Source organism: Sinohyriopsis cumingii, chromosome 11, assembly GCF_028554795.1.
Source record: "Sinohyriopsis cumingii isolate HCF-2022 chromosome 11, ASM2855479v2, whole genome shotgun sequence".
Lineage (NCBI taxonomy): Eukaryota > Metazoa > Mollusca > Bivalvia > Unionida > Unionidae > Sinohyriopsis > Sinohyriopsis cumingii.
In genome coordinates, this window is record NC_142971.1 from 32928580 (window position 1) to 32950194 (window position 21615).

The 21615-nt window shown below is 35.2% G+C and overlaps 1 protein-coding gene across 1 annotated transcript in view; it reads right to left on the reverse strand.

Moving 5' to 3' along the window:
- LOC149787875 (protein CFAP20DC-like) overlaps positions 1–21615 on the reverse strand; it is a 73477-nt gene that overhangs the window by 19192 nt on the left and 32670 nt on the right. Inside the window, exons 10-16 of the mRNA XM_089974112.1 lie at positions 20422–20470; positions 19603–19911; positions 18675–18962; positions 11174–11336; positions 7993–8095; positions 4299–4907; positions 2494–2751 (exon numbers count right to left, since the gene is read on the reverse strand). Coding sequence (XP_089830238.1) covers positions 2494–2751; positions 4299–4907; positions 7993–8095; positions 11174–11336; positions 18675–18962; positions 19603–19911; positions 20422–20470 — 1779 coding nt within the window. The remainder of the gene's footprint in view (positions 1–2493; positions 2752–4298; positions 4908–7992; positions 8096–11173; positions 11337–18674; positions 18963–19602; positions 19912–20421; positions 20471–21615) is intronic.

Below are 21615 nucleotides of genomic sequence, written 5' to 3' on the forward strand. Positions count from 1 at the left end.
TGAGAAACCCCTTCAATTCTCTCTGTAGTGTGATAATTAACTCTTGTTCTCTTATATGGGAAACTTCTCCAATTCACTCTGTAGTGTGACAAGTAACTCTTGTTCCCTTATATTAGAAATTACTCCAATTATCTATGTAGTGGAACAACTCTTGTTCTCTTATATGAGAAAGTCCTCGAATTCACTCTGTAGTGTGACAAGTAACTCTTTTTCTCTTTTATGAGAAATTCCTACAATTCACTTTGTAGTGTGATAAGTAACTCTTGTTCTCTTCTTATATACGAAACTCCTTCAATTCACTTGGTAGTGTGACAAGTAACTTGATATCAGATTTTTGTGAGGTCTCTACAGAGTGTGCTGGGGCCCAAAGTGGCCGAGTGGTCTGAAGTGCACTCCGTTACGGATCACTGCTATCTCACCTTTGTCTGCGTGGGTTCGAGTCTCGGATTCGGCTAATGTGGGTATGTGAGAAAGCTTGCCAGTAGCTTCTCGTGAGTCGGTGCTTCTTTCTGGGATTTTCCCAGGTTCTTCCTCCACCATTAATACTGGCTGCCATGTAAAGCCTAATGTGTGCTGAAAATTGGCATTAAACCCTACAACAACAACAACAACAACAGAGTGTGCTACCTATCATAAGCATAAGCAATAAAGGCATGATTTGGCACCGGTTCCTACAAGGTAGAGATCAATCTGTCTGACTCTCACCTATATGGGCAGACAACTATTAGCTTTACAGCTAAACTTTCAGCTTGCCAGGGTGGATCAGGGAGGAAGTGGTCATATCCTACAGGTGATTATCAGGTAATGTGTTTGAAGAAAATGAAAATAGTAAGTAGCTTCATATTAAAGGTAATACAAGAAAAGATATGTATATTTACCGAGATACCTCTTGCTCTGCATAACCTATGTATGACTAATACTCCCTTACTCAATTATTAGTTCTCATATGTCTATTAATTCAAGAAGGATCTCTATTTTTGTCACCTATGTGGGAGAAAACATTTTTTTTGTCTCTATCTGGTTTTCTTGGGTCAGTTGTGCCACTTTCTGGTATTATAACATAGCATGATTCATTTGAATAATACTACAATGTTCCACATGGTGGCAATGAGACAAATCAACAATGCGATGGAACATAAGACAGGATAATCTCTCTGAAGAAATAAAAGGTGAGAAAAATATTAACTCTAGGTGGCTGGCACCAAGACAAGGCACACATTTATTGTCTTCTGTTCAACAAAGTCTCACAGAACACAGGTAATGTTACCCATCTACTGAGATTTCTTGATGCCAACCCAAACTACTATAGTCAATTAGAGTGCTATCAGGTAATACCCTGACTAAAGATTACAAAATGTTCAAACTCAGACTTGTCTGAACATTCTTTTATCTGAATGACCAACATCAAATCAATGACCAATCAAAAGCTAGAATTTTTAGTTGAGTTGCAGTGAGAATTTTTGTCATCTATGGGCCTATTTTGAGTCAGTATGTAATATTATATAATGGAATTCCTTTTCTGGTTACTGATCCTACAAAATAAACTAAAATAATGAAAATATACGCAACTCTGAACTCCAGAAAACCCTCAGACAATATTACTTTGATTTTACTAAAACATCAAAGTTTTCTATCAATGATTAAAATTTCATATGTTTTAATACATCAGAATCTAGAGGTATTAATGATGAGAGCAAACAGATGAAGGTTGGGAAACAAGGGAGCATATCCAATGGGCCATAATCCAAACAATTTCAAGCTAAACAAAAAATTTGCTTGAGAATTATCCTTTACAAAAAATTGGATACAAATGGACAATCACTTCACTAATTATTTATGTTGTAACCTTAGGATGTGAATTTTTATATCTGGAAATGAAACCTATTCAAATCTCATCAATATTATGCTGTATATCAAATCTGGCTATAACGTATCAATCTATAATGTTTTTAGTGGGGTTTAACAACATTTTTCAGCTCATGAATGGCCAGTATATTTGGTGAAGGAAGATATCTAGAAGATAACAGGATGAACCACTTACTCACAGGAAGCTACTTGCTAGTATTCTCACATACCCATGTTGCTTGAGCCAAGATTCAAACTGATTCCGACAGAGGTGAGATATGAGCGTATTCTGTCAAGGTGAGTACTTTTGACCACTCTACCACTTGCGACCCTCCCACTTTTGTCAAACAAAAGGCCCCATTACATGGTATGGTCAATTGAGATCTTGGTGAGATAAGGATTGTCAGAAATTTAGTTCAAACTGTAATTGTGCGTTTAAAAGACTTTGTATATATATGTAAATATGTACTAATGTAGGCATAAACTGGACGTAAGTAACACTAACTTTATATACCAGTGATCCTTATATATAGGTGGTCATTACAGCAGATTTCATATAGGTTTGTATTAGGGCCTAATTTTAGCCTCTGAGGACACCCACACCCCAATGCATCCCATTTATAAAATTTCCAAAATGGTCCAACTCACCGGAGCTTTCCATGTGCTAAAACTGGTGTCATCATCACTTGTGAGTGTTGGGGAATCATCGAAGATGTGTCGCACCACACCATCCCCTTGCTGTACTGGCCGTGGGCTTCTAGCAATCGAAGTGCCTGGTTTACGTGGGGATGCAATAATACCTGTGGTCTCATCTTCACAACGCATACCCTGAATGCTCTTCAGCATGCGAGCTTCATAAGAGTCTGTCAAATTTTCCATCACGTACTTGGTATGGTCATACTGTTTCTATTAACAATGAAGAAAGGAATCTATTAGAAATTTGGTGACAAAGAGATTATTTGCAGTGTTTCTCCTTTGTTTCTTTCTTCCAAGATTTTCCTTATTTTTGAAATTTTTAATATTCTTCAGGAAAATAAATATCTGAGACTTCTGTATGCTAAAATTAAAAATTTGAAATGTTTATCTATATAAATTGTTACTGATCCAAGTCTACTCTAAAAAAAGGAAAAAAGTTCAATATTTAAAACAACTTCATGTGAAAAGTAAAATTAGAAAACAATTTATGCATATCATATTCAGGGCAAATCACATTAATAAATATATAGTTACAATCATCTTTAACCATGGCATGTGAGTAGTATGCAAGCAATGTAGTTGAAAGTGGCATACAAATGTTATGACATTGACTTTTTTTTCAGGTAATGATACACCGGTCTTATATATGATCTGAAAAATAGATTAATAAAACCAAAATCTTTGTGGCACGTTCAGTGGGATGAGTGCTAAGCATATACGGGCTTTCTGTGAACAGATTTGATGTCACTGTAAATAAGTATATTATGAATGGTACTGCATATGACCACAATGTTTCATAATCCTTTACACAGGCACAAGCATGGCTAATTCTGGAGAACAATGACTATCAGATATCAGTGATCTTGACCGTTAGTCAAGATATGCAGTCTTGAACTAAACATTTGCTGTGCAGGAAACATTTTCTTATTTGACAATGACATCTAACTATGATGTTTAGACCCCAAAATCAATTATATTCTTTCTCATCCAAAGTTTGAACCATCCACAGAACTTAATCTGGAATAAAGTTATTCTGCAAAACCCATTTTTTTATTGAGTCAAATGACAATAACCTTTGAATTTTTAACACAAAATCAATAAGCTTGTTCATCAACTTAAATGCAGTCTGTCAGCAAACTTTAATCAAGATACATGGCCTAAGGAATAAAATTACTCAAAAACCATTTTTCTTCTTTCAGTCAGTGACTTTGCTCTTTGACCTTCTGAACCCAAAATTAACAGGCTTCCGTCTTACCCAGAGTAAGCTATCCACAAAACTTTGATGAAAGTACAAGGCTGAGAACTTAAGATTTTGTGTAGAAACCATTTTTCAACCAAAGTAACCATGATATTTTGATCCAAAAATTGACAAGCCTTTTTTTAAAACCCAAAGTAAAGCAGCAAGCAATGCAGGAAGTTTGATAAACAGTGATGCTGAAAAACTAAAGTTATTGTGCAGCTAAAGAAACAGATAACATAATATGAATACAATATTTTCTCCTAAATTTTTGTATACTGAGATGATGAATAGGTTATTACAATCAAATGGAAATTTTGTGAAGTTACCAACCTTTCAGAGAAATAATAATTTAGAAAAATTGTAATCGGCATAGTGCACAGTTTTCTTAACTTACATACAGATTTTAGATCATTGTTATTTATTGCTTTGGAATAGGACAAAAATTTCAAGTAGGAAAAAAAAATCTTGTTCTTTTATAGGCAAACAAAAATATGACAGAAACTACATATTAATTTACCTCAACTGATTTCTGAAACAGCCTTGCATCACTGCTAGGTATTTCCCGTAATGATCTACGACTCATTCTTGACACACTATTTACGGTTCCATTTACTGTTGGACTGTGATCGTGATCATTCTTTTCTGATGGGTTAGCACTATGCAAAGGTAACATGGAAGCATCATTAATAGCACTATTATTTTTGTCTCTCCGTTGCGATTTGGAATAAGAAAATCCACCTGGAGAGTCTTTTGCAGTCATGGGACTAATTCTACCACTAGATAAAACAGTAAGGTCTTTAGCAGCCTTGGGACTTGATTTTGGTAACTCATTTGGAATTTTGGTACTCCCACTATTTGGCCTAGTATTTCCACTATCAGGCCTACTGCCTGTCCCAGGCTTGTTACCACTTCCTGGTCGAGTACTGCTTCCAGGATGATTGCCGCTACCTGAATGTGTGCCACTTCCAGGTCGTGAACCAGACTTAAGGCCTCGTTTTTGAATGTCCCTATCTTCATCACTTGAATCCTCTTCATCCTGAACAAAATCATCTTCTGGCCGAGGTCCCCTGGAGGTTAACAGATCTTTGCTTCCTTTCTTACTCTTCAGACGATGATCTTGTTGAGCCTAACAGAACAAGAACACATGTGCTTTCTTATCAATAGTTCATGTGTTTAACACCTACATCATACAAACTTTTACATCATGCAAATGCTGTGCACAGACTTGCCAGTTATGTAATATTATTTCTGTCCAACAGATATCTTTGAAATTATTTTTAGTGCAATGTACTGTCATTATTTCTTACTCCCCTGTTCTAGAAATCATTCTCATCATCAATGCTGAACGAAATTCCTTGGAACCTTTTTATTATACACAAGTATTCACAATTTAAAGTTTGAAAATGTTAAGTACAAGCATTTACAATGACCTTACTCTTTGCATACATGCTATTAAGAAATAAGGAAAAGATAAGAGAATGTGGAGCAACTAGACCTATCAGTGGTGATGTGTGCATTGAAAAAGACCCCTCAAGCTACAATTTGCTCTGTAGGGCCTTAAACAGAACTTGTGTTGAGAACCAAAGTTAGGAGAGTAGCCATTCATGGGATAGAACTCCTCCAAATAATAATACCAAATGCTAAAAAAAATCAACTCATTTAAGGTGTTATTAATATAATGCTACATGCCAACTCTGGTTGAATTCCAACAATCCTTGATAAAGTACTGCTGTGGAAACCAATGTCGGGGGATAATCATGAGCCACAGCTTCTGTCTATGGTATTGTGGAATGATATAAATCAATCTAATTTCAAAGTCTTATCAGTACAGGTTCTGCTCCAGACTTTTTCAGCACTGGACAAAATGTATCTGCACTACAACTATCACATTGTAGAAACAGTTAACACACATGATCACTTTTAGATAAACCACATGCTGTTTGAAGCAGACAGCAGATAAAAATGACCGCTTCTGTGTGTGCAAAGGAAATGCACTTGAAATAGCACAAGGCAAGCAAACTTAGAATATCTTTGAAAAGGAAACAAATTTTCACATAGTGGGCATTAATATTTTATGAAATTGCACTTACGAAATTGTTCAACATCTAAAATCTATAATGTAGTCAGCTGTTTTCTTTAATAATTTACATCTCAAGTTGTAAAAGTGCAATGAGTCATGCAGAGATTGCAATCTTCTATGGGACACATCATAAGTAAGGTCCAGCTATCCACTCCCAAACCCAAATCAACCTTCATTATTCAGTCGTAAAAATGAAGACTGAAGGGTTTTTAAACCTCTCCATGGACCATAAATTACTTTTGTCTTATAACTGGGATTACCAGTGGATCAAATTGGGGGAATACCTTTTTTAAAATTCTAAGCAATGTACAAAAATGTGAATTTCCAGAGTGGAACTATAAAGGTGTATACTGAATTTGGTTGAAATCCAAAAATGTTTTGGTTACATTATGCACAAAAACCAATGTTAGGAGGACTGAAAATCAATGTTCTTAACTCCTGTAAATGATGCTGCGGAATTCAGGAAATCTAATTCAAATTCTCATTATATAATGATTCATGCTAAAATTGGATGCAATCCAATAAACTTTCATAAGATAATGATAAAGAAAGTTCCAAGAAGGACAATCAGGGGGCATAACTCCTGTAAATGTCATCATGGCTAGCTCGTTGTGTGTGTGTGTTGTAGATTTTAATGTAACTTGAACAATTTTAGTAATATTACCATAGTTATGTCTAGCACTGGAACATCATGTAGCAGACATGTAGCATGATGTCCCACCCAGAAATTATTATCCTAACACCAGGTTGACCAGTCCTAACATTAACCTCTTAATGCTGAGTGCCAAGTGAGGCAGCTGTTAGCACCATTTTTATAAGTCTTTCGTATGACTCAGCTGGTGTTCGAACCTGCAACCTACCACATCCAAGGTGGATGGGATTTTTTCTCTTTGAGGTCAACGCTCTAACCACCAGGCTTGAAATAGAAATCATTTGAGGACTACTTAATATTAAGCAACATACCAAATTTGATTTAAATCAAACAAAACTTCATAAAATTATGCTCAGTCACAAGGACATGCAATCATGGACTTAAATCAAGTAAAGGCTATTGTGGAATGCTGGACACTTAACTCATTCACAGACTCAAACATGAAACTGCATGTCAAACTGGATTGAAATCCAACACATCTTTATAAATTTATGCAACCAATTCCAAAATCAAGAGGACAGGCTAATGGCAAACTTAACTCCTGTAAATGATGTCACAGAAATCAAATTCATTCAAGGTCTCATTATAGTGCTGCATACCAAATTTTGCTGAAATTTAACAATCCTTGGTAAAGGTAATCTGCTGAAATTAAAGTAAGAAGGATGGGTAATCAGGGACCATAACTCATCTAATCAGGGACCATAACTCATCTAAATGATGATGGCTGGAAATCTAATCATTTCAAGGTCTCATTAATGTAAAGTTGTATATCATAGCTTGTTAAAATCCAACAATTCCTGTCACCTTGTAGAAACCAATATGATGGATGGAAAGCCATACGGATTAATGGACAATATGATTACTAATGTATCTGCCAGTTTTGTCTGGAAGGGCCCTACTAAGAAGATATAGTTATTTATCTCGCTGGTGAATCAAGCTACAACTTTAAAAATAATTTGGTCGATGATCATGTTATAATAATCTACACACAACTTTGGTCTTCTTGCATTATCAAAACATAAAACATAATACTGTCAAAATCAACAGTATTTGTCAATTACATATTCAAATCCATTTAAAACACAGAATTATTCTCATTTCATGTATATAAAAAAATACTGAGCAAACTGAGAATATTAATATAATGACAATGAATGGAACTTTATGATCAAGACCAGAAATAAGTACTTACTACTAATATTATTACACGAGCTGAGGAAACTTTTGTTTCACATTATACGTATGCTTTCTGTTTATCTTTACCCAAGTTACCAAATACAGTACCACATTGCAACTGCAGTACAAAAATAAGGCTATTTTCTTAAATAAATTTTTAATTGATATTATGCCCAGCACATATTGATTCTGAAAGAAAAAAATAAGTGACACATTTAGCCATTCTTTAATAAAAGTGGAGCTATTTTTTTTCTGCCAAAATGGCTAACAACTAAGTCCACCCATCAAATACAGTATACTCACCTGGGAGTATTCTGTTTCCAGGAACTGACTAGGTGAGAGCTTTCTGTGTATTAACTTTGGGGGAGAGGCAAAAAGATATGTGTCCTTGCCCTTGTCTTCATCTCTGTACACGTAAATAACAATATTAAATTGTTTATGCACAAGACATGCTTAAATAGATTTCATTAGATACACACATCACCTTTAGGCAATTTTAACCAAAAACTATTACTTGGTCCATATGACATAACAAGATGCTCTTACAGTGTAAAGTTACAAGTAAAACACGGGCCAGAACTCAGTAAATAGTGCAGAAGAATGGTAACAAGGAGTGAAATGGGCCTGCGATCACTCAAATGTCTGACATATAACAACTAAACAATACAAGATTAGCTGGCCAAAAAATATGAGTAGGATGACTTCTATTAAAATTCCTTCCAATGCAGTTGGCTGCATGCATTATGAAAACAACTGTTTAAACTTTTCTGTGGTTTTTCTATCTTTATACATATTTAATGGCAAACCAGCAACATTTGTCCAATACTGAAAGTCCTCAATGGCAGAATGCTACATGTCAAAGTTGGTCAAATTCTGTTCAGCACCTTTTTTTAAAGTTGTGTTGTTGCTGTTTTTAAGTTCAGTAGCGAAATGGCATCATTTGTACAAATTGGAAACCCATCGATGCCAGTATGCTCCCTGTCACGTTAAGCCAACAGAGTGGGTTTTGTTATACAGGAAGATGTTTAAATGGTTTTTGTTTAATTTTTTAGCAATGATGGCCATATCTGATGGCAGATCAACCTTAGTTCTATCAGATGTACAAACCCCCCTCTATGACAGGATGTAACTGTATAAAAAGTCATATTTTGTTGAACATTTTTAGAGAAAAAGGAACAGAAATGTTTTTTTTTATTTTTTAGTAACTGCAGCCATATTTAATGGCAAAATGGTGTCAGTTACATAAACCTGAAACTAGCACACATCAGAACGTTTTGTTGTCAAATATTGGTAAAATTATGTTTAGCAATTTTCAAGAAATCATTTAAAGATTCACATATTTTTAGTAACAGTGGCCTTAATTGTGAGCTGTAAGTCAGACCTGATAAAGAGTGATATCTAGTTAAATTTGATTAAATGATTTTAGAGAAGAAATGGTTTCAAGATTTTATTTGTGATAGTGGCCATATTTACTGAAGGATCAGCATCTTTTGCATAAATTTATAAATTCTTCATGCCAAGATGCTGTCTTCAAGTGTGATCAAATTTTGTTCAATTGTTTTATGATAAGTAATTTAATGGTTTTTCTGTCCTTAGTAGCAGTGATCATATTTGATGGTAGAGTGCGATTAGCTATATAAACCCTCTATCAGGATACTTTCTGTCAGGCAGTTTTTGAGAAAAAGTCATTTAACAGTTTGCCTCTTTTTTAGTGACAGTGGTCATATTTATGAGCTGAAATTCAAACCTTCTATAAAGCATGGTTTCAATTCTATTACTCCTTTAAAAGGTACTGAGCAGACATTGAGCTGCCAAGTTTTAAGTCAAACAAGGACATACAAATTTGTTGGCAAACATTGAAAATCAAACTCAACTTAGGGTTTCTTAAAGTAAAACCTCACATAAAATTGAACATCAATCCTTAAAATTCTTCAAACATTACTAAGAAGAAACAAAACTTAATGGCAAAGTTTTAAGTAAAAAATGGGTCATAACTGCATAAAATTTACCTTAAAACTGTGAATAATGAATTTGACCTGGGTCTTCTTAATGTAATGCCTCATGCCAAACTTTATTTCAATTCATGAGGTATTTCGAACATTTCTAAGAAAAAACAAATTGAAGGGCCAAGTTTTAAGTACAAAAAGGGACATAACTGCACACAAATTTATCACATAACAGAACAAATCGAATTTAATCTGGGTCTTCTTTAATGTAATGACTCATGCCAAGCTTTATTTAAATTCATGAAGTTTCCCAAAAGTTACAAGGCAGAATTGAAAATGAAGGGCACAGTTCTAAGTCTAGCATGGCCCATAACTACATAAAAATGGCTGGAAATTATCTAAAATCTCATCCCAAAGTCCTTCAAAAGTTATTGGGTTGAAATGAAACTTGTGACAGATATGATGAGAATGAACTTAAAAGGACATGGGCAATAGAGCAGGAGCAGGATCTAAATATCAGTGAAAAGTTCACATAGCTTTTCTAAAGGCATAATTCTGATTTTTCGGATCATATTTATTGAATAGTTTTCTGTCAACAGCTCTGCAAAATTTGTAACATGTCTCTATATAAAACACATACTTCTGTTATGTCAAGTGAATACCAAGTGATCAAATACATGAGGACTCCCAACTAACAGTAATAGTCCTTGTGACCAGTCTAGTTCATAATCAAAAAGGACTATCATTGTGCTAACAAACTAAACTGAATTGATTATTACTTAAACAAAAGAAAGGTCAGGAAAAAAAAAGAGCCATATCTTTTCACTCAAACACTAATTTCACCTCTCCAAATTAGAATATAGGGTTTTTCAAAGCTTATTTGATTACACTGAACCAAGAACTGATTTAAAACACATATGTGCATGCACAAATGCACATACACATTCATTCATGCATGCACACACATGCTTGTCAATTAAAACAAAAGAGTTTCATGATTTCCATTTCCAGAGAGTTGAATGTATAAATAATCTGTATATCTGCTATTTAACTTGACAAGTTTTAACGAAGATTCAATCAATAATTGCTAGGTTTTCTTGTTGGTCTGTTTTTCTATGATTGGTATTTTTACTATGTAAAATAGCCACACAAATCAACCATTGTTTTTCTATAATCAGTATTTTACTAAGGGCTGTTCTATTTAAACAAATATTGTACCAAGGGAAGGCAGCTTTTTTAAAATATATGGCAGGGTATTTTGACTGCACAGAGTTCATATTAAAATGAAAAGAAAATTATAAATGCATTTATGGGTGAGTACCCCACATTAAAAGTACCTTCCCTGGCTCACAGGTATGTTTTACTGGAACAGCCCTAAGTAGAACAGCCATATAAATCACATATGTGCTTTATAAGATAACACAGATACCAAATTCCACCATTTGGTTACATTATAGAGATTCCAAAATCTGGAAAACCAAAACTGGTTTCATCGCAATTAAACACGGCTTCAGATTTCCTCATTCTAACAGACTTACTCATCACTTTCTTCATATTCTCCTGGAGGCATGGCATTCTCACCCTCCTCAGAACTCTCCCCCAAATACTTCTCCTCCTGGGTCTTATTTTTCAGGATGTCAATGATCTCCAACACTGAGTCATCAAGGTCCTCAGAATCTTGGTAGTTCTCACTTCTGTATTCTGTGCAAGAGTAATAAATTACGTATTACAATTGATGATTAAAGTCACTAGAAATTAAGTTATTAATTATCATAATAAATAATTATTATATGACATATCCTTGATTGCTCAGATGTCAAGGTACCAAATGAATCAGCTCAAAAGACAGATTCATTTAACAGGTCTAAATGTAATTACAGACATTCTGTTGGATGATAAAACAGGAGTCCCTTGCAGAGACTCGTGTGCTACTAATTCAAAAGCACTTCCAAAATTTTAAGAAAAGACTTAATTCATTTTGCTTGCCAAATGTGGGTAACCGATTTTGCAGCTTGATTAGAAAATGCAATTCATGGGAATTTAATCTCCTAAAGTTTTCATCTGAGAAAGAAAGAAAACAAAAACCAAAACATATGAAATACTGAATCACATTGTATATATCCCTATGAAAGATAATACCAACATTCACTTCCATTCATTTTTGAGCAAACTACTGAAATGGTTATGTTAATTAGGTAAGTTATTCTACTTGGAACTGCAGTGTTTTTAAATACCACTATCAAACTCTAAACAATTAGTGATTAGGCACTAAAATGAAGCTAATAACAGCCAACCAAGTCATTTTTAGAACATTAATCTTTTCCAAAATGTAACCAGTTCTGCAGAAATTAAGTTCCACTCTTTCAACTATCATAATCATGTTGAGAGAGTGGTCAAAAAAGCAGGAAATTTGAAAGGAACTAGTGGTTATTGTTTTCAAAGCACAAAGTGGGAATATGTTTCTGTCTCATTAAGGGAAAATGTCATCATACCAATGTTTGTACAATCTGCATGCAACTCCCCGAATTATATGTCCCAGCTCAGGTTGTTGTTCAATTACATGAATGGAAGGATTCTGGAGATACACTCTCAGATAAGGTCTCAGTTGGATTACTCTAGAGATACACTCTCAGATAAGGTCTCAGTTTGAGGACTACAGAGATACACTCTCAGATAAGGTCTCAGTTGGAGGACTATAGAGATACACTCTCAGATAAGGTCTCAGTTGGAGGACTACAGAGATACACTTTCAGATAAGGTCTCAGTTGGAGGACTATAGAGATACACTCTCAGATAAGGTCTCAGATGGAGGATATAGAGATACACTCTCAGATAAGGTCTCAGACGGAGGACTATAGAGATACACTCTCAGATAAGGTCTCAGATGGAGGATATAGAGATACACTCTCAGATAAGGTCTCAGATGGAGGATATAGAGATACACTCTCAGATAAGGTCTCAGTTGGAGGACTACAGAGATACACTCTCAGATAAGGTCTCAATTGACCTGAAGACATACACCTAATAAAGACGAATAAATTGGGTGTTAAGAATCCGGAATGGATTTGCCAATTGTTTAATCAGCAACACTAGTTATATGCATGAAACATGTTTAGTAATTAAAAAGGCAGTGGAAACATTTTAGTTTATTTACAATTTTCAGCACATGATAGGCAATACATGGTGGCTAGTATGATTGGGTGAGGAAGAACCTGAGAAAACCTTGGTAAGAACCACCAAACCAAAGGAAGTTACTGGCAAGCTTTCTCACATATCCACTTTGGCTGAGCCTGAGACTCAAACCCACGAAGACAAGACTAATATTTGAAGCATGGCAATTGCCTTTACATTAATCTATATATATATATATATATGTTGTTGTTGTTGTTGTTGTTGTTGAATTTAATGCCATTTTTCAGCACACGATAGGCTATGCATGCCAGCCAGTATTAATGGTGGAGGGAGAACCCGGGAAATCCCTGGGAAGAACCATCAACCCATGAGAAGCTACTGGCAAGCTTTCTCACATACCCACACTGGCCGAATCCTAGACTCGAACCCATGCAGACAGGTGATTTAGACCACTTGGATATATATATATATATATATATAATAAATTTGGAGTATGTGCATTTGGTTGTAGTGCCCCATTCTAAGGAATTCTTTGATTTTTGTGATTACTTGTCTCTTTATTAGAATTCAGTGCCATGGAAATATTCCTTAGCGTGAAATAATTAGCCAGTTACTAAGGCAAACGTGGCAGAGCAAAGTGTTAGTGAGTTCCATGATGCCATGGTTCACTAGTAGTGAATTCAGGTCAAAACCGAATGAGTGATCCTGGAATACCATAGTCCCTATTAACAAATAGTGGTGTACATTGGTGGTGTGACTGCAATATCAGTATTTACAGTAGGAAACTAAAATATTACACAAAGGAAAAAATATGAAGGGACTCAGCAGATTCCGTTTATGTCACCATGGTGGCAAATGTGATGCAGTTGTAATGGCGAAATGTGCCTGGAAACCGTGGATTGACTGGCCTAAGGTAGCATAGTTAAAATAGTTCCCTGTTTTAGGGGATAGTTGTATAGTTTCTATGGCATGAACTGCTGGCATTACAGAAACCTGATGAAGAGAAACCATGCAGATGTACAGTTGATAGATATTTGGCAGGCTGTGAGATCTGTGGTCTTGCATTGATTAGAGTAAAATTTATGCATAGAATGGACACATTGGGTTTCTAATTTACAACTGAAGTTGTATGGAAGTCTTTGTAAATTTGGGGTAAACTTATGACTTCTAGCAGTTATCGCGCCAGGGTTTGACACCACTCGGTCAAGTGAAGACTCCTGGTTTGTGACAAGGCAATTTCTGGTGGCAGCAATGGAATGTTTGAATAGTTCTGTGATAGTGTTGTAAGTGATTTGGTTTTATTATATTTAGTACAGACTATTCATTCGCAATTTGGAAGAAAGATGTGTCTTATAAAATTATAAAAAAGTAATTATTAATAATGATAAAGTGCCTTTAAAATTTTCATTTTGGTTTCACAAGATTTAGTTTGCAAAAGTAGATAGATTTATTTGCTCTTAAGAAATATGTTTAATTTGAGTGCTTACGTTCAGTCAAGACTGAATATTTTATCTAGGATATACATTGATGATACAGAAAGAGTGTATTAGAGGACACAGACATTCAATAGTCAGCCAAAAGCAGTGTGTTACATTCTCGACACGTGGTAAATGGAGCTATGCAAGATGATTGATTTTTTTTGCAACAACTAAGTTTGAATGATCTAAAAATACCAAAATTATTGGCCATGAAATTCTGAGCATTCCGGATTTATGAATTCGGCTGTATAATCTTTAATTAACTGAGAAGAGCCGCTACAGAAGAATGCGTATCTGACACCCCCCTGCTCTATTGTGTTAAGTTCATAAGCTTTATACGGAATTTATTGGAACCCCACAACAGATTTGGCAAGAATAACAACAACAATAACATTAATGTGGTTTCAACAGTTATTTGCACCTGATTGGAAACATTATTGGGTAATGGCTACATTGGTACCATTGTTAGCAAAGGGCGAATCGTGTAGCCATAAAATGTATAGCTTGGAAGCATTGTAAAAAAAACTCTCCGAAATAAGAATCAGTCCCTTGAAATTGTATTGGGAAACATTGCCCATTTTTTTAAAAACTGCACATGTTCTCTGTGCATTACCTAAATCTTTCAGGTATGTGACTATCAGGAAGAAGCAAAACACTGATCCAATTCGAAAAACATACAAAAGTTCTGTTTCGTTGCTATATATTGAGACTAATTTAATAAAAACGCAATTTAGAGCAAGGTATTATGGAAACTTGAAAAGTTGATATCAGGCACATCTGCATAGCTGACAGAAGTGGTTATATAATTTAATGGGTGGGTAATAATTGTTTCCCCGTGATTATTAATTTTGACTGGGTATAAGACAAAGCATCAAACGGGTTGAGATACAAAAGCCGCACAGTTAAAATCAAATTGATTGGCGCCCATCGGCTGTGTAAATAGTGGGATTCTAGTGAATTAATTATATGATGACAGAGGTCTAATTTTTTTATGTTCTTATGGATAAGTTGTATAGATCGATTGTATGCAGTGTTAGTTCAGAACAGTTTTAAAAGTTTTTGCTGCTTGGAACCAGAGTTTGGTAAATTAGATATATTTGTTTGGTTGTGCTGTGAGCGAAGCAGAGCTAAATTGACAAGGGAAGGTGGTGGTTTTATGTAGATTGTTTGGAGGTTAATGGAAAGAATTTGTTTCTGTCCCTGTAGAGCTATTACTTGTGGTGAACAGCTATTTGACGGCAGTGTCAGGTTGAGCGTTGGTCTGTGGATGACTGTGTGTCGCGCCAGTTGGGTGCTGAAGTCATGGTTGACTTGTTTTCAAGGTTCGTAATAGACGTGTTATTCTCTGAAGAACGCATTATCTAACCTTGTTGTACACAGTAAGTTTCCTGTGTTATATTGTCACTGACCTGTTAGTGACTTGCCAGTTGGAAATTGCTTTGTACAGTATATTCTTAAAATTGTTTGCTACCATCTTGACAATCGTAATGGTCCAATATGGTTCCCATAATGCATAGTTTGAATGGTCTACTTGGATAGAATAGTGTCCATTGGATGTTCTGAAGGACAATTCACAGCACATGTTAATTAATTAGAGGATGAAGTAATGGCATTACACACCACAGTATAGTTGAATTGTTTATGTGTTGGTGTTCCAAACTTACTTTTGGGAGTAGGTTCTCTTATGGCTATGTTAGGTCACTGTAGCACTGGTCCATTAGTAGTGAGTTAGTTGTAAGAAGATAGGATCAGCTGACCAAAACTGAGTCGAAAAAATATTGTGTGTAGGTGCGCTAAGGTCTAATGGGAGACATGTATCCAGCTAGAAACGCAAACTCCAGACCTGAGTTTTTCGGGTATACAGGAATAGTCCTGTGTTACATTTGTTGTCTTGTTGTTAGAGACGTATGTGTATAGAAGTCTTTCCTGCAGCGAATTCCGAGGATTGTAATAAGAGAGTTTGAACCTGAATAACTTGTCTGAACATTTTCATGTTAGATTTAACTTGGTTAATTTGTGTTTATTTCTGACATTTAGTTTACTTACAAGCAATTACTGATTCATAAAAGAAAAAGTTTAGTTGCAGATGTTGAGTGACGGGCTAATAGGAACAAGTCCAATGATTCAGAGTTTTGTCTTAATCTTGTTTGGGAATCATAATCTGGATGGTGGTTGAGTTTGGGGAAAGTCAAGTTTTTATTCGACCAAAGAAGTGTGACATTTGTGTCACCTGAGGTCAAGTGATCTTTAAAAGATGGGGGTAATGTAATAAATCTGGAGTATGCACATTTGGTTATAGCATCCTGTTTTAAGGAATTCTTAGGTTTTTGTGATTACGTGTCTGATTACTAGAATTCAGTGCGATGGAAATATTCCTTATCCCAAAATAATTAGCCAATTGCTAGGAGCAAATGTCACAGATCGAAGTTTTAGTGAGTTCCATGATGCCATGGTTCACCAGTAGTTTATTCAGGTCAAAACCGAATGAGTCCCTGGAATACTATTGTCCCTATTAACAAATGGTGATGTACATTGGTGGTGTGACTGCAGTGGCAGTATTTACGGTAGGAAACTGGTAAGTTAATACACAATGGAATAAATTAGAAGGGACTCAGCAGATACAGTTTAAGTCACCATGGTGGTAAATGTCATGCAGTTGTACTGGTGAAATGTGCCTGGAAACCATGGATTGACTGGTGGCATAGTTAAAAGAGTTCCCTATGTTAGGGGACAGTTGTATAGTTTCTAAGGTGTGAACTGCTGGAAGTAAGATCAGTATCATTTCTGTTTAGGACCAATAGGCTGTGCCAATTTTGCTTGGACCAATAAGCTATCAAAAGAAATCTCTTACTGAAAACCCCATGTAGATATGAATATCCATACAGGCAGTATAGCAATAGAACTTTTCAAGATGTCAACTGTGGTAGCTACAATGGATATTTGATGGACACCATTTTCATTTTGGAACAGCTAGACATTATAGGAAGTATTTAGGGAAACCCCCATTTTGATATGAAGTCAGGAGTAGTAGTGAAAATAGGATTTTCAAGATGGATGCCATGGTGGCCATATTCAAGGGGCACCACTGTAATTTAGGATCAACTAGACTTTAGGATGAATGTGTTTGTGAAGTTTCATGGTAATCTTCCCAATAACTGAGGAAACACCATAATAAATGTGTGCTAATGGAAGGATGATGGACAGCAGATAATGGACAAAAGGCCACCACATGAACACTTCTGGTCTATGACCAATAGAGCTATCTAAGCAATCCTGGGATTTCAAGCTATTGTGTTCATTACAAAATGATTCTGCAGTAATATAATTAACACTTATGTATTCTCCATTACCAATTTTTCAAGTAAAATATTTGTCCTTACAGTTTCTCTTTATTTGTTCTGATGGGAAACTACAGTTTCTGGAAATATCCATCAAAATATTATAAACTAAGCAAAAATCTTGTTGTAATGCTATTCAAAATATACTATTGATAATCCTGGTCAGCTGTAAAATATAAAATTCTTTACATATTGTCAAATAATACTTAATCACAACAGCAATCCATTGAAATAAATTAATCTTGAATTTGAGGAAATTATACAAATCTTGTTTCTATCACTGCAAATTTCCATGCAACTATTTCTGCCAGCTGTTACAATTAAAACTTATTTTACAACATGTAAATTAACATTAACATACACAAATGCTCAGGATGGATTTTATAATGTATGCTATTTCAGCAGCAGCAAGTAGTGATTTAGGATCTTTTCTTTTTAATTATAATTGTTACAAGAAGGATTTTGAGGAATACAGCATCATAAATGCAACCATGGTATAATGGATGGAGTACAAGCTTAACATGTAACATGAAACAAAATCATCATGCCATCACAGCCCCCAAACAAAATCATCATGCCGTCATAGCCCCTAAACAATTTACACCTATGTCTTCTAATACAATCAAGACTAACATAATTTTCCCCCATGTATGTGACCAGTATAGGGAAATCTAACCAGAGAGAAAAAGATTTGTCCCAGGGACAAGGCTTAACTGAATCACCAGTACTAGTTACTCTTTATGGGTTGAATTTCCTTATCCTGTCAATTCATGCTGAGAAAACTCTTTTCCTTGTCCAACACATCCTATTATTTTTTGCAAAGACACAGCATAATATGAACAAATATGGAGAATCCAGGACAGTGCCTGAAATGACCTAAACACAAAATTTAACCAAGTGTACTCGATGAATTCACAGACAAACGGACAGAAAGACGAGGATAATACTGTAATATGTGCATTGGTGATATATAAAAAAAAGAGGGTGTCACAAGGTAGCATGTGAACTTTGGGCAAGAAAGATTTAACTAGCACAGGAACAACTTGGGATAATTCTGTTTGGTGGGGGATAAAAATATAATCACTCAGTACCTTGCTTAGGTTTTGCCCCTCTAAATGCAATCTGTGAGGATGATCCCATTGTGCTGGGTTGTATTTTAAACTGGTCAGCAACCCTCTCTGTCTGGTCAACTTGTCTCTTAGCCTGATCAGCTGACTTGTTTCTTGTCCCACCCTCATTACTACTACCACTTGTACTCATCAGTTCGGTGTCAGACATGACACGGCTACGAGTGGAATTTTGAATAGGGCTGGCCTGCTGACTGCCTACTTTCGTACTAACAGCTGAGGATGCTGCACTTGTCCCAATGCCCAGCTCATCTGGAAAAGGAACATACAGAGATAGATAAAATGTACAGAAAACCTGTCAATAGCAACCACACACTGGAAAAAACAAAACTCGCCTTTGTACAAAGGTGACCTCCATATGCAAGTTCATTTTTGAAAATTTTTTTTGTACAAATACCATGCACCAGATATCATCATCATCATTACTATTGTTATTATTATTATCAAGACTGTTTTATATGCACTGTTCAACCAAATCATAAAATACGCATGTGTTGTTCTCTCACAAATTTATGTTCCACGCATGATTACTGTATCATGCTCACTATAATCCATCCTATAAATTAAATCATTACCGATTTAAAATAATCACCAATCTAAATCTGTTTTGTGCATCATGACAAAATATTTTCACTTATGATTGACAACTTATATACAACACTTAGAAACAGATGCTCGTGCTTTCAAAATAATATCTGGATAAGCCAGTTACTCAACTTCTAGAGATCAAAAGACAATCAGCATATGTAAAAAGCCTGTGACAATAGGAAATCAAAAGAAGATGTCTATGGTTAAATGATGATGGCGTTGAATTAGTAAAACTGCTGTCTGACAAGAAAGATTATTTTGTAACCTTTTTTAACATCAAACTGTAACTGTAGTTCTACACAACCTTTCTGAGAGCCAGCACTGGAGACCCTATCATTTCCAGCACTGCCAGGTCCCTTGACCCTTATCTTCCTTCGCACCCTGTCTGATGATGGTTCCCGAGGGGGATGGGGCTGAACAATGTTGCTATTAAAATTTATGTCCTGGACTAAGAAAGGATCAGAGTTCTGCCTTTGATGGTTAACAATGTTGACTGGCCTTATGGGAGGATTAGGTATGTGTACTCCCCCTCCAGGATCACGGCCTGAATATAAAGTGTCTTGACTAGAGATGCTGGCCGATATGTCAGGATTTGCTGAAGTGTTCACTCTTTCTGTAGAACAAGCAAAGAAAGAATGCACATTAGGTTTTACAAGATACTGTCAACTCATCTATTTTCATTAGGTACCAAATTTCTAGCTTTCTGCGGTTCCTGCCAACCACAAATTTAAAGTTCTCATGAATAATGATCCATTTGCAAAAACAGCAAGACCCCTTTATATATGCACAGATTTAAGAGCCTATAAAAAGGTTGCTTTTTGCATGGCCATGAAAACTGATTCCCATGAAGGAAAACAAAGGGATTCACAGCCTCCTTAAAATCAGTTGCTGAGAAATAAGACTTTCTTAAGTGATGGCAGAAAGCCAATTTATCAATAAAATGTATGCAGTCACTCTTAAAATCATACGATACCAGATCATGATGGTGGAAGACAGCATGAGAATTAAATTACATATAAAATTATGTAATGATTTACACAAAAATATTTTACAAAAATGTTACAAGATAAAGTGAAGGTTCTCAAAGGATACATCTATCTTCAACAACATTTATACATTTTACCTCCTGCTCCTGAGTAAATACTTCTATTAGTTCTACTGGAAAGATGATCCTGCAAAAGAACAATTAACAGTAAATAAGGTGGGATGACGACATCAAGAATATCATTTCTTAATGGTACAAGTAACAGAGAAATGAAAGGCATATATTTTTTAAAATGGTACAAGTAACAGAGAAATGAAAGGCACATATTCTTTAAGTATTTTGATAAAGAAACAGTGGCTCAAGTTAAAAGTAAAGTTGAAATTGTGTCTGGGTAAGTTTGAAAGCATGTAAATAAACAGTAAAAAAGCAATCAGTTCAAGATAACCTCTGACAGAGGAGTAAATATGTAATTTTAATATATGTTAATGACACACCGTGAGTCAATACATGAACCTGATTTTTCTGTGTGGAAGTATTACGCTGATGTCTTGATAAGATATTCAGCATACACAATTAAGATGACAAAATAATGAGTTACTAATTGCAACATGTAATTGCAACATGTTACCATGATTATGCAGACATGATGGTAAAACAATTATTTCATGGTGGCTTACTACATACCTGTCAACTCTCTCAGTAGGAGAAAATACTCCAGATTTTTGGGGTCATTCCATGCCTACCTTTTGATTTCATATTATCTCCAGATTTCTGCATAGAACTCCCGATTATTACATTTTTCTTCAGTAAACAGAATGTTAAGTTTAAAGTCGTCAACCTATGCATGTTTCTAACATTACAATACTACTAAAATCAGAAAATAAACAACAAACAATAAACCATAACAATAAAATTGTCAGCAATTATTTTCAACCCCAAGAATGATCACTGTGATGCTGTAGCATATCCATTCCCACCAAAGAAACTTACAAGAGTAAAAACCTGGCATTACTGTACCGTATATGCAAACGTTAATTACCATCATTAAATTTAAAGATGGAATGAAGAAACATACCATGCAGCTTATGTGCCCTAAAAAAATTAATCAGAATACATATGTTATTTAGTAAACAATGTTAACTGCCTTTCAAGTTGAGAATAAAAAAGGGATATAAAACATGGGAAAATAAGTTGTCACATGTAGCTTGAGACTTCGTATTTAGGTATTGCTAGTTACAACAAAATAGGGCATCATTTATTTGCCAACAATTGCTGGTGCTTACATAACATGCACTGTAAAACATGGTTTCTTAGAATTATGTAGGAGGGCCA